At 42.7% G+C, this 14,339-nt stretch overlaps 1 protein-coding gene across 1 annotated transcript in view; it reads left to right on the forward strand.

Annotated features, from left to right (window-relative positions):
• The window catches only part of mex3c (mex-3 RNA binding family member C), a 62,153-nt gene extending 52,113 nt beyond the window's left edge, over positions 1-10,040 (forward strand). Inside the window, exon 2 of the mRNA XM_072497412.1 lies at positions 3,674-10,040. Within this exon, the coding sequence (XP_072353513.1) occupies positions 3,674-4,932 (1,259 nt within the window). The 3' untranslated portion in view covers positions 4,933-10,040. The remainder of the gene's footprint in view (positions 1-3,673) is intronic.
• Positions 10,041-14,339: the final 4,299 nt, after the last annotated feature.

Below are 14,339 nucleotides of genomic sequence, written 5' to 3' on the forward strand. Positions count from 1 at the left end.
ATCTTTATTGTCACAAGTAGGATTATCAGATCAGTCATGGTCTTGTTGAATGGCGGAGCAGACTCACTGGGCCATATGGCCTACTCTCTCCTTATGAACAGGAGATGGGGTGAGGCCATTGATAGATTTGAAACTGAGGCATTGCTCAATCTGGGGGGCTTATGTTGGTCTGTGAACATAGGAGTGATAGGTGAATGGGATTTACTGTGTGTTGGGCATGGGCAGAAGAGTTTGGGATGATCTCCACTTTGAGGTTGGGAGACCAACCGAGAAAGCAATGAAATAGTCAGATCCACAGCTAATGAAGGCCATGGATGATGGTTTCAGCAGGAGATAGCTGAAGCAGAGGTGGTAATGGGTGGTCTTGGTGTGCATATGTGGTCAAGCTCATTTTGAAGTCTGATATGACACCCACGATTGAGAATCTGGTTCAATGTCAGGTGCCAGGAAGAAGGATGGAATCGGTGGCTAAGGAGGTGGGGCTTGTCACATGGGTTGCAGGTGAGGATTTTAGTCTTACAGATCAATGTTCAATTTGAGGAATTCCTGCTGATTCAGCACTGGAATTATGTTCCTCCACAGAGCAGTGGAGGCAAGGTCAGATGAGTTGGATAGATTGTGGATTGACAAGGGAGTCAAAAGGTATACCGGATAGACAGGAAAGTGGAATTGAGACCACAATGATTGTATTGAATAATAAAGCAGGTTCAAGGAGGCGAATGGCCACCACCGACTCCAAATTCTGTGTTCATTCTGTGATGGTCAAGCGGCAGCATATGGAGAAGAAATGGGGAGTTCTTTGAGAGAACACAAGTAGTAATGGTGAGGGAACAGGGAAAAAAGTCATTGTTGGTGCAATTAGTGGAGTGGAGCCTTGGATTTGGATTTATTTATTGTCACGTGTCCCGAAGTACAGTGAAAAGTATTTTTGTGCGAGCAGCTCAAACAGATCATTTAGTACATGAAAAGAAAAAGAAAATACATGAAAGGGCAACACAAGGTCCACAATCGGGTGAAGCATACAGGAGTGTAGTATTAATCGGATCAGTCCATAAAAGGGTCGTTAAGGAGTCTGGTAACAGCGGGGAAGATTGGATTGGATTTGTTTATTGTCACGTGTACCGAGGTACAGTGAAAAGTATTTTTCTGCGAGCAGCTCAACAGATCATTAAGTACATGAGAAGAAAAGGGAATAAAAGAAAATACATAATAGGGCAACACAGCATATACAATGTAACTACAAAAGCACTGGCATCGGATGAAGCATACAGGGTGTAGTGTTAATGAAATCAGCCCAAAAGAGGGTCATTTAGGAGTCTGGTGACAGTGGGGAAGAAGCTGTTTTTGAGTCTGTTCGTGCGTGTTCTAATATTTTTGTATCTCCTGCCTGATGGAAGAAGTTGGAAGAGTGAGTAAGCTGGGTGGGAGGGGTCTTTGATTATGCTGCCCACTTTCCCCAGGCAGCGGGAGGTGTAGTTAGTCAATGGATGGAAGGTAGGTTCGTGTGATGGACTGGGCTGTGTTCACGACTCTGAAGTTTCTTGCAGTCTTGGCTTACCAGGCTCTGATGCAGCCAGATAGGATGCTATCTATTGTGCATCTGTAAAAGTTGGTAAGAGTCAGTGTGGACATGCTGAATTTCTTCAGTTTCATGAGGAAGTATAGGAGCTGTAGTGCTTTCTTGGTGGTAGCGTCAACGTGGGTGGACCAGGACAGATTTTTGGTAATGTACACTCCTAGGAATTTGAAGCTGTTAACCATCTCCACCTCGGCTCCGTTGATGCAGACAGGGGCGTGTATAGTACTTTGCTTCCTGAAATCAAAGACGAGCTCTTTAGTTTTGCTGGCATTGAGGGATAGATTGTTGTCATTGCACCACACCACCGGGTTCTCTTTAGAGCAGTTGAGCCAAAGTGGTACCATGGAATGGTGAAGGAATATAGTGTGGTCAGCCTTGTACAAGGCTGCACACAAGCTGAAGGATGAGACTGAATCGCTTTGTCACAGGATCTAATTGTGGCCTTACTGAGAACTGTTTCAGTACTGTGGCAAGGTTGGCAACCTGATTTTGGAGGGTTTCAAACATTGTGTTTTGGGGAAGATTGACACCGATTTAGGAGAATGAAAATGTATTTGAGGACTTGAGGAAAAGGCAAGGTTTATTTTCTGAGGGATGATGATGACAACTGCTTTGTGAGAGAGATGGTACCTGACGAGGAAGAACGGCTAACGAGCTAGAAAGGGGAGTTTGATGGTCGTAATTTAGTGAGAATAGGGTCAAGGGAGCAAGAGATGGCCCCGTGGACAAGATGAACTTGGAGCAGGTACAAGAGGAGATGGGATCAGAATTCAGGGCTGTGGGGCAAGCTTTGCCAGGAGGGCAAAGGGAAGAGAGGAAAATGGCAGCAGCTGATCGAATCATCTTTGTATGACCAAATAGAGGAAAGAAGCCAGGGGCTATCTTTGCATTCCATGATCATCCTGGAATAATTAATTTTGGTGGATGAGTGCAGGACCACAATGCTTTATATAATTGACCAGAGCTGGTGATGAATATTGCTTTCTGATCTATACTCTGAGGTACCCAGTTTGATGGGATATTCCCCTCCAGGGAAAGCATTGGAATGTTGGTGCATAGTCTACATGGCCAGTCTGGTGCTGTGCAGTGCTACACGAGTGGGCAGCACCAGCAGAACTCCCTTTCCAATGTTTGAATTCTAATGAACATTGTTTCTGCAAATCTAAATTTCTCAGAACGATATTTGGTTAATTATCGAGGATTATCTGTCTTGTTGAATCCACTTTGTCAATGGGTTTCTGGTTGTTTCTTTCTTGCTGTGGCATATGATCAATCTCTAAAATGGTCTTTTTCATTTAAAAAAATAAATAAATAAATAAATAAATGCTCAAATGGCTTAAATACCTTCTCTTTCAGTTATGGGCCTCCGCCTCAGTGATGCAATTTGTGAACCAGTGTTTGAAATCTAATTGCAGTGGAGTATATATTGGCAACTGGGACTTAATTTCTTTTCTGTTCTGATATCTTATTATTGTGAGGGGTCTGTTATTGACAAATGCCACACTTCATGTAAAAGCGATATCAACTTACAGAATCGGGCTACACAAAGACGTTGTGCCTGTGCCACCTTTTTTTGAACTGTCTAATTTTAGACCCACTGCTTTGCCTTTCTCCATAGACTTGGAGATTTGGCCTTTTTCAAGTTATCTATCCAATTCTCTTCTGAAAGTTACTATTGAATCTGCTTTCACTACATTTTCATTTTCAATGTACCCTTTCAGCGGGTACATTGTAAATCGTAACTCTGCATTTATTAATTTCTTAAATTTCCTTATCTGTTTCAACCCTCCCCACCCCACGTTGATTTCTACTCCGTATTTCCCTTCACTTGGTCACTACGTGGTCAGGAATGTTAAATGGGTTTTCAGTGTCCTGTGTGAAAATGAGTTGCATTAATGTATCTTGCACTAAACACTTTTTCAAGTAGAAACTCTCAGCGAAATTAAGATTATTTTTAAATTGCAAGGACATGTTTGAGGAAAGCTGATCATATATGTTTGTGTTGCAAATGCAGACAGCATTTTATTTAGTTGTTCTAACATTTTTTTTTTTTTTCTTCCTCTTTCCCCCACCTCCATCCTTTAATATTTGAAGGTTGCAAAATTAAGGCACTGAGAGCAAAAACCAACACTTATATCAAGACTCCGGTTAGAGGAGAGGAGCCTATTTTCGTCGTTACTGGGAGGAAGGAGGATGTGGCTATGGCAAAAAGAGAGATAATTTCAGCTGCAGAACACTTCTCAATGATACGAGCATCAAGAAATAAAAATGGAGCAGTGCCTGGGGCAGCACCTGGAATAGCTGGCCTCTCTGTACCTGGCACCCCAAATCTACCTGGGCAAACCACCATTCAGGTACGAGTGCCCTACCGTGTGGTGGGTCTGGTGGTAGGGCCCAAGGGTGCCACAATTAAGCGAATTCAGCAACAAACCCATACATACATAGTCACTCCTAGTCGTGATAAAGAGCCAGTGTTTGAAGTGTCTGGCATGCCTGAAAATGTTGATCGGGCCAGGGAAGAGATAGAAGCGCACATTGCTGTTCGTACAGGCAATTACATTGAAATCAATGAAGAAAATGATTTCCATTCCAATGGCACAGATGTGAGTTTTGACAGCAGCGGATTTGAGACCACGTGGGGGAAGATGAACTCCATTCCTCCTGCGCGCAATAGACTTCTCTCCAGCTACAGAAATGACAGCTCAAGCTCCCTTGGCAGTGGATCAACTGATTCCTACTTTGGAAGTAACCAGATGACTGATTTCAGCCCAACAAGTCCATTCAGTGCAGGTGGTTTCTGGTTTGGAGAATCATTCGCAACCATGAGTTCTGAAGATCTGGGGTTTGAATCACCTGCTTTTGACTCCCTTCCAGCAACAACTCCATCTGTGATCTGGTGTCCGTTTGAACAGGCAAGCCCTATTGGCTTTGGTAATGAATCGACGACTGGCACAATAGCCCATGATAGCCAACCAACTACCCCTCGCCTGTCACCAACCTTTATAGAAAACATAGAGTTCCCTCTTGCCAGAAGGCCATGCAGTGACCCCTTGAACATGGTGGGTCAAGTTGAGCTTCCAGTATACATCTCGGCCTTCTCCAATGGTACAAGCTACTCCTCTTCCGATGGTAGCACTACTTCCGGTTCACCCACCGACTCGTCTGGCTCTGGTATGGCCCGAGGGAAACGCGATTGTGTGGTCTGCTTTGAAAGTGAAGTGATCGCAGCTCTGGTGCCGTGCGGCCACAATCATTTCTGTATGGAGTGCGCCAACAGAATCTGCAACCAGGAAGAGCCAAAGTGTCCAGTGTGCAACACACCTGTTACTCAGGCCATTCGCATCTACTCTTAACTCTATGGACAACTTGGAAGGGTGTTGATTGGGTAAGGGGGGGTGGGGGGGAGAGAACGTATGTTGGTACTTGTCTGAACTTCCTACTGCTAAAATGTGACTGTTATGTAGTTCGATTCTTAGGATTAGGTTACGAGATTTCTGTAAATTTTAAATAAGTTGGGTAATAACCTCTTCTTTTTCTGAGAGGCAAACTCCTTTCACGGATCACAATACAAGATGGGTTCGTTTATTTGAATATATACGTGCAGGATTTGAGAACGTACTTGACAGTGTGAAAGTGGCCCTTGAGCTTTAAACTGTGCCACACTTATCCCTTTTTCTAGAGGGATACATATTCTGAATATAGGCCTCAAGTCTGATTGATTACCAGTCTCTGCCAAGTTAGCTGATCTTTAGCAGTCCTGTAGTAAGGATGCTAACAAAAGCGAAATTGATGATTGTTCCTGTTCCCCTTTCCGACTTTATCCAATAATTGCTACTGGGAAATGTGTAAATGTTTGGTTTGAGGAAGCAATTGAAGTTGTGATGCCTCTAACAAGTGATCTAATAGCCTGTTGGCTTTTTCTTTTTCTCTGCTGCCCCCACCACACATCCCAATATAGATTTAAACATAAAAAGCGTCCACAATTGGGTGAAGTACCAGAGGGCTGCTGGCACCCGTGGAACTCTTCCCCCAGGGCTTTACATAGAGCAGTGATGGTGGACAAGAAACAAATACTTAAATGTTGGGGCTAAGGAAAAAGGATTGAAGTAGTGTAATGAATGTGAAGTATTAAGTTCAGTTTAGTTTACACTAGAAATTTGTAATTGTGGACAAGAGCTGCTAACTCATTAAAGTGAGTTATGAAAGGTTCACCCTCTTTTGTCCTCCCCCAGTTGTTTTATTACATAACATTTTTAAAAATGTTGAATAAGTTGTGCTTGTGATGGGAAATGTGACTCTCGCACATTTTGTGAACCAAATTGAACTCGACAGTTTACAGCCTTATGTGTTGTACTTGTCTTGTGTTTAACACTTGTCTTTAACTAAAAGTACCCCAACTGCAGGATGCACAAACCAGTTTTTGCATGAGGTAAAATCAAGAAATGAGGGAAGGGAATGTTAGTTTTCAGATTTTATTTGTTGGGAGGAGGGAGTTCACGTTCATCCACCTTTTTCTTTTTGAGATCTCAATCTCCAGCCATGTTGGTAAATAATTTGCCCCCCAGGCTGCTGCATGATTTGTCAGTGCTTCCACTCTCTGATTCCCTCTAGATTATTGGCTCATTTCCTGGGTGGAAACAGCTGGTTAATGGAATAATTGAGTGATTTTCAACACATGGTGCATTGTGAACTGTGACCAATTATCACCCCTCGAGGTAGCTGCAGAGCCCTGCTGTGAAAGATCTTGAAATTTTCAGCAACCTCAGTCATTTGTCCAGGAATGACTAAGCTTCAGCCTCTAACTATACTATCTCCTTGTACCCGTGGATCAATACACAATGACACTTCCTTTTTCTGTTCTCATCTGTGTACCCAGCCTGATGGATACTCCGTGGTAATGATCACTTTTCACTGCTGTATTTCAAGATCTCCAGAAGCATCTAGCAAATCCCTCTTTGAGGGGAAGCTTTGTTTCTTACTGCTGAACCATCCAAGACCAGTAACTGGTCAGATGAAGGGAATCTAATGAGTTATTAACCTATACTGCACCACCCTGTGTCCACCTTGTAGCATCGTTCCAATTTCTTTCATTCTTGCATTATAAAGGAAACTGAAACGTTTTTGAGGACTTGTGATGCACTGCAGACCTCAGTTAAGGCTCATGATTTTCAAAAGCCCACCCCTAATCATTACCAAGATTTAGGCATATTTGCCTTGCTCAAACTGTAGCACTGACGATAACTGATTTGTCTGAGGCAACTGACTGCTGATCTTCCTGAACCTTCTTGTCTTTGAGGGTAGCTTAGGAAGCAAGTAAAACAGCTGATTAAAACACCTATTTTATTGTTTGGTGTTAAATTTAGTCGGTGCAGAACTACTGCTTAGTCTGGCAGTAGTAGTTGCAGTATTATTTTTCTGTTGCATGGTAACTACTGATGAGTTGGCTGCTGTGAAGGGCAAAACAATTGGTTAATTGGATCACTTCTGTTTTAATTGCATTTTGGCTGTGTACTCTGGAAAACTGTACCATTGTTTTTCATTTGGTTCCTTTAAAATATCAAAACTAAGTTTGATTTCCACATTGACCATGTTAAGTAAACTGTTAAAATTCCGTGTCCATTATACTCCCGTAAAAATGCTGCATTTGGGGTGAGTAGTTATTGTAGGGTCAGTGTTAAGAATTTGAACCATATACCTTGCCAAGTTTTAAAAGAAAATGTATACAATTTTGGGATGGTCTCATGGTTTTAGTTGCCATTCTTTCTAAGATTGGTTTATGAAATCTGCATTCTGTTTAAAACACAAATGAAACCTGGAAACCCGCAGCTTTGTTTTTCTCAAGTATCTGTAGATTGTCAGGTTGACCAGGATCACTGTCCTATTGGCTTTATGGGCAAGGCTGATTTGCACCTTGTTCTTTGACAGCTAGTTGTTGTATGGGCCCCTGTCAGTCTTTTAGTGGCTTTCCCAGCGACAAAAAATTCACCAGTCATTTCTTTAGCTTGCTTAAAAATGAAATGGGTTTTGCATGTGATATTATGGAGTATATGATCAATGAGATTTTAACATTGCAGCACAGGTGAATGCTTCATGTGTTTATTCTAAATATGTCCTTGGAAAATTCCAAAATATCATCAAACCTCCATGTCTGAAATCCATACCACTATAAAATCAACGTTCATTATCAGATTTTGCCCAGTTCAGGGAGGGAATGTCTTCTATCTTGTGTTGGGCGAGTGCAGTTGGGAGATTCACTATATCTTTAAAACCAGACATCAGCCAATTGGTTTACAGTATGGAACAGGCCCAGGAGAATATGCTTTCTAAACCCTGGTTCAGCATCCTGCAGCAGACATAGCCCTTTAACCTTTTTATTTTTAAAAAAAATAATTTTTACAGCTGCTTTGCCACGATATAAGCTCATTTGAGATTCTATAACCTCTTGCAGAAGTGCTACTCCTAATGATGTGGTAACTTGTGCACACTTCCTCCCCTGCCAACCTTTCAAAGCAAGTGTCTTGTAAAACTCTCTGTAGTGAGTTGTCTTCTAAAAATTGATCATCACGAGGTATATTTTATTTGTTGGGTTTATAGCCATTGTTCCTTTTACTCCTTCCTCAAAATAAAAAGGTTTCCAAGCTCTTGTGAAGTTCCATGATTATTTGGGCCTTTACCTCTGTTCATAGTCAGAGGTATCTGCTCCACACTAAGTAATGATGGGTTTATTTCATTGGGCAGTTTGTTGGAGGGGCTGGTCTGTTAAACTGTGAAATGAAGGTTAGTACTTTGCACTCACTCACCAACCTAGGTTTACTTTGCATTTCTGTTCCTGAAACCAATGTGTGAGGCTGTTGTTCTCCAATTCCCAAATCTCATTCTAATTGTGTTGTCAGGGTGATTATTCTATGATTGTCATTAGAGCAAATTGGAAATTTTAAGTGGTTGCAAGCTGATGTAGTGTAAATCCTTTTTGGTATTTTTAGCTGACAAAATTAAATTTCAAATAAGTGGGCTGGTGGTTTACAGTTTCTGGTATCAAATTGATTGCAAGTAACTTGGAAATATTAACCTAATGGAGAATAATGTGGCCTGGTCCTAATCTGAGTCTTACAGTTTTGTCCCAGGACTACTTATTGACTGCATCAGTTTGATGAACTTGGTGTTCTTCAACCAGACTAGTAGTTTAAATGCAATATGGAAGTGATGTGTACCATTGCACTTTGAGTAGAGGGTTGGGTAAATTTGTAACACACATCATCCCACCTGCTACCTGGAGCAAGATGTGTAACAGCAAGAAGAAAATTGGGGGCACGGGTTGAAAAAAAAAAAGAATCACTTATAAATTGATTTGACTTGAATAAATGATCCTTGTATACTTAATGATGTAGATGAAGCAAAACCATGAGGAGGTCCCATGTCTCGGCAATTTGGGTGTTTATGCCGTACAGAGCAGGAGGGTCAGATGTTTGTGTTAACTAGTTTCTGCAGGAGTAGCATTTAAGACACTAGATTGGCATCCCCCCCCCCCTCCCAATCAATAAGATGGAAATTTAACGGAGCTGTTGGCACTTGATGTCAGTTACATAACCTCAAATTTCCTGAAATTGAACACCCTGCTAGCACTCGTTGAGGCTGCTTGGAAGTAATCAGCATCTGTGAATCCAAACGCTGGCAAATGGCCAATCCTTTCAGATAACAAGGCAAGAAAACTGGCAGTGGGGCAATTGTTTGAAAAGGGAAAAAAAAAAGAGGGTCCAATAGATTTGATTTTTCCTACTGCCATACAACAGCATTATTTCAGTACAAAAATGGTTTTTGTTCTCCACTCAACAAGGGCAAGTTTAACTTCTGTACCTGTAAATATAAATATATTCATCTAGTAGATATACAATTTTATTTTTATTTCCACTTGAAAAGTTACATTTCGTATTCAAAGTTTACAAAAATAAAGGTTTTTATTTTGAGATTTTTTCAGTGTGAGAATTGCCTTGATGGCATCTATGATGTAATGCATAACTTCACTGCTAATTTCTGCTTGTAGACTAGTTGATGTCAGTATTAAGATTAACACTAGTTGCCATCTTGAAATAGATAATGAACGAATGTTCACTGAGCATGTATTTTGTACCTATAAACCTTTAAATTGCATTGTACACTATGATTGACAAGCCAAGGAAATAACGTGTACTATTTCTATTAAAAACAAACCGAGAATGGCAAAAACATACCAATAGAATTTAGTATTTGCTAATTTTACTACACCTCGTTTGTTATGTATATGTAGGGAAGTGATAGGGATATAAATTCAATTTATTGAGTAAAGTTTAAAACCATATATTTTATAAAGGGCCTTTAACTTAATGTGGCCAAAGCACTGATATATATTTGCTGTAAAGAGAATTATAAGAGTTTTATTTTTCTGATATTAAAAGTTACTTAATAAAGACGGTTTCCATTAAAATTGACTAGTCTGATTTAATAGTTTTGATCTGGTGATTTTCTTTTGATCTCCTGTGTGATGATGGATTCCATGTAATTGGTATCCAGTTACAAGCAGAGGTTTAAGGTTTGGACTGCGCTCTAAAACTGGGGAGCTTGAACAGCTGAGACTAAAAGCCTTCCATCATTCAGTCAAATCATCTGGTCTGTATGTCAACTCTATGGATCTGCCATTGCTACATATGCCCTTGCCTAGCAAAAACCTGTTCATTGCCATCTTCATTTTCAACTAACTCAGCACCTTATAGGCTCTTGCCATTGGAACAGGAGTAGGCCATTCTGCCCCTCTGCCCTGTCCCACCATCCAATGAGATCATGGCTGATCTGTGACCTAACTCCATATACCTGCATTTGGCTCAGAACCTTTTAATATCTTTGCTAAACAAAAATCTATTTATCTTGGGTTTAAAATTAACTTCCAGCTTCAACTGCTGTTTGTGGGAGAAAGCTCCAAACCTCTACCACCCTTTGAGTGAAGAAGTACTTCCTAACATCCCTCCTGAATGGTCTAGCCCTAATTTTTAGACTATGCCCCCTAGTTTTAGAATCTCCAGTGGAAATATTTATCTTTATCTATCATGTCCTCCCCTATTAATATCTTAAATACTTCGATGCGAACACCCCTTAGCCTTCTAAATTCTAGTGAAAACTGGTCTGATTTGTGTAATCTTTCCTCTTGACTCAATCATTGTAATCCAGGTATTATGTTGCACTCTCTCCAAGGCCAAAATATCCTTCCTGAGGGGTGGTGCCCAGAACTGCTCACAATATTCCAAGTGGGGTCTAACCATTGTTTTGTATAGCTGCAGCATAATCCCAGTGCCTATATTCCAATACTTTCTGTGTAGCACAGTGGTTAGCACTGTCACTTCACAGCTCCAGGGTCCCAGGTTCGATTCCCAGCTTGGGTCACTGTCTGTGTGGAGTTTTCACTTTCTCCCAGTGTCTGCGTGGGTTTCCTCCGGGTGCTCCGGTTTCCTTCCACAAGTCCCGAAAGACGGGTTGTTAGGTAATTTGGACATTCTGAATTCTCCCTCTGTACCCGAACAGCCGCTGTAACGTGGCGACTAGGGGATGTTCGCAGTAACTTTATTGATGTGTTAATGTAAGCCTACGTCTAACAATAAAGATTATTAAATGATTCTAGATATCAAGGCTAGTATTCCATTATTTTTGATTATTTTCTGTGTACCTCAACTCCCAAGTCCCTTTGGACATCCACTACCTAACTCTTTCCATTTAGAAAGTACTCTGCTTTGATCCAAACTGGATAACTTCAATTGCTTTTAGAGCAGATTCCACCTGGCAGAAAATGGAGATTGGCCACTTGTTTTTACACCTTGTCCAATTTTATTTTCCATTCAACATGGAATATAAAACGAGTAGCTGCCCAATTCCATCAATTTTCCACCTGTGTGGCTGGGTTAAAATTGCTCCCTAAGATAGGACTGTTGCCATTTATGGATGGGGCACACTGCCTCTTATTATCCAGTGGGCAAACAGTTAACTCAAAGACTTTCCAAAAAAGAGTACTCTAGTGCTAACTTTCTCTCCCCAGGTACTGCCAGACCGGCTTGAGTTTTTTGTCTGTCACAAATATCATGTTCATTAATGTTGGCCACCCCCTTAAGTCATCTAATTAAATTAACTCCCATTTAGTATCCATGAGCACAATGAACAACACCCTTTGTTTAAAGAACACCAATCCCACTCCCAAGTTTATTGTTGTGTTGGCTGGACCAGTTTCAATCACTAGTATATTGGAGAATAATTTAATTTTTCCATGTTGGGCTTAAGGGTCAGGGTTGAGCAAATTTTAATATAGCCTCCTAATTACACTGATGGAAAATGCAACCTTGTCTAGGAAGCAACAGTAATCAAATTATTGTTTGAAAAGAATTGAAGGGATTAATTCTTGTGGTCTGAATATATATATATATATATATATATAGTTGCTGGGCAGTGCAGGTGCAAAGCAGCTTTCTTATCTCTTGCTGCACACCATATTACAGTGAGTCTACTCTACATTCTGCTCATACCTTGAAGAGCAGTGCCTCCCCTTGAATTTTAACCTGTCCTGTTGTTCAAACTGATTAGCAGCCAATACAACAATATATTCCATGGTAAGCAATTGATCCCAAACTTGTTTACCTGTAGCTTCTTTACTGTCCAGCAACAGAAATTGTTATTCTCTTGCAGTTTAACTATTATGTCTTCAACGTGATACTAACACTGCTCATCCAGAATTCAACTCTCTATCCATCTCGTGTTCCATCCAAGCATTGCCACAATGGTTTCTATTCTTTGTCTTGTTCAGTACATCTCATTAAATAGTTCAAAAACCTTCCTGCTGACGTGGAAGTAGCAACAGCTTCAATGCCATTGACGTTGGTGTCCTCTATACATGATGTGGAGATGCCGGCGTTGGACTGGGGTGAGCACAGTACGAAGTCTTACAACACCAGGTTAAAGTCCAACAGGTTTGTTTCGATGTCACTAGCTTTCGGAGTGCTGCTCCTTCCTCACCTGAGGAAGGAGCAGCGCTCCGAAAGCTAGTGACATCGAAACAAACCTGTTGGACTTTAACCTGGTGTTGTAAGACTTCGTACTGTCCTCTATACATGAGTGAGCTTGCATTGCTGCACCTTCCACCAGCACAGGTGCACCCACCTCCGTGAAACCTCAAGCAATTATGAAATGTGTTTGAGTGAGGAAGGTAAGTGGCTGGTGCCAGTCCTCGGACTCAGCTGAACAGAGATGCAAGGTAGTGGCTGTGACACCTAAGGAGTGGAGGCATAATGTATGCCCAAATGTCAAATTCCCTGAGTGTGCAGAAAATGAATAGAGAATTGAGCTCATAACATGTGCCCCAAGGTATTCTAATGAGTGGGCAACTTTTGGAGAAATTTATGCAGTGTTTTGCTGAGTGAGGGAGCAAAAATTATTCTCTTTCTTCCCTTCCCCCCCCCCCCCCCCCCCCCCAAAAGTGTATCCTTTGGCCCACGTGCTATCTTGCTTGAAAACATACACGGCTGAATTCTCCCTGAGAAGTGTTGACACCGGCGCAGGATTCGTGGACTTTTACAACAGCAAAACTGGTGCTTCACCTGAACCGATTCAATGACCATTAAGGGGCCAGCATTGGGGGTGGGAGGACGATGACAAGCTGCAGCTGCACATACACTTCACTCCCCACACGTACCAACCCAATCCAGTCAACAAGATGGCACCCCATTTTATTGACGCCAAGCTCGAGACACTGGTGTGAGTAATACCGTCCAGACCTGCCTGCAATTCCGTAAGAAACTACGACCACCTCAGCATTGCCAGGCTGACTAGTCAGCACTATGCCCCTGGCACCAACCCCGTCCCCTAGACTGCATGTGTCGTTGGACTGTCCAACACCGCTTTCTGCTTCCACACATCCCCACCCCCACCACCAGGAGAAGGCCGGCCATAACCGCTGGTAGCGGCAGAGGACCTGTGGGGCCCCTCAACTCTGCAGACATGGTCGGCGAGCCCCGAGGAAAGGGCAGTCACTGGGGGTGGAGATTGGCCTCGGGTGAAGAAGTGAGACTCTGCTGAGTTGTGGTTGCCTATGACACGTGTGTCCCCACCCTCACACCACACCCTCTCTACCCCCACCCTGGCCTAATAATGCATCACGTCTTGTGTCTTGTAGGACCTGCGGGCTTCACCCACCACCCCCAGCCACAGGCAGAATCCCAGGTGCTGGACAGTGACAAGGACACCGACGGCGCTAGCCAAAAACCCGAGACCCAGGGCAGCCCGGAGCTCGAGTCCAAAGGATGACAGAAATGTCCCGTCATAGCTGTCTCTCAACACCCTCCACTGTCTCAGACACACTCATCTCGGTAAGGCACTTCAGTGAAGAGGCTCCTGGGACAGTCTCTGGTGCACAGGTGGAGGTAGGAACTCCTGAGGGGGCGGATAAGCAGAGGGCGAGCCGACCCCAGGGACTAGCTGCCGTCCAGCCGTGTTTTGGGCTTCTGAAATGGACAGTCTCATTGATGGTGGAGATGCAGTCGCAGAGCCGGGGACTACATGGGTTGTTGGTGAGCATCCAGCATCTGCAGGCACAGGTGGAGGAGTCCATCTATGCCACCAGGCCAACATCACACGTGTGGCGTCCATGGTGGAGGTCTTGGGTGCATGAGTTTTGGCTATGGATCAGCACATCCAAGGCCTGGGGCAATCTATGCAGGTGGTGGCTGAGGCCCAGGACAGGGCTGCCCTATCA

This window comes from Scyliorhinus torazame, chromosome 3, assembly GCF_047496885.1.
Source record: "Scyliorhinus torazame isolate Kashiwa2021f chromosome 3, sScyTor2.1, whole genome shotgun sequence".
NCBI lineage: Eukaryota > Metazoa > Chordata > Chondrichthyes > Carcharhiniformes > Scyliorhinidae > Scyliorhinus > Scyliorhinus torazame.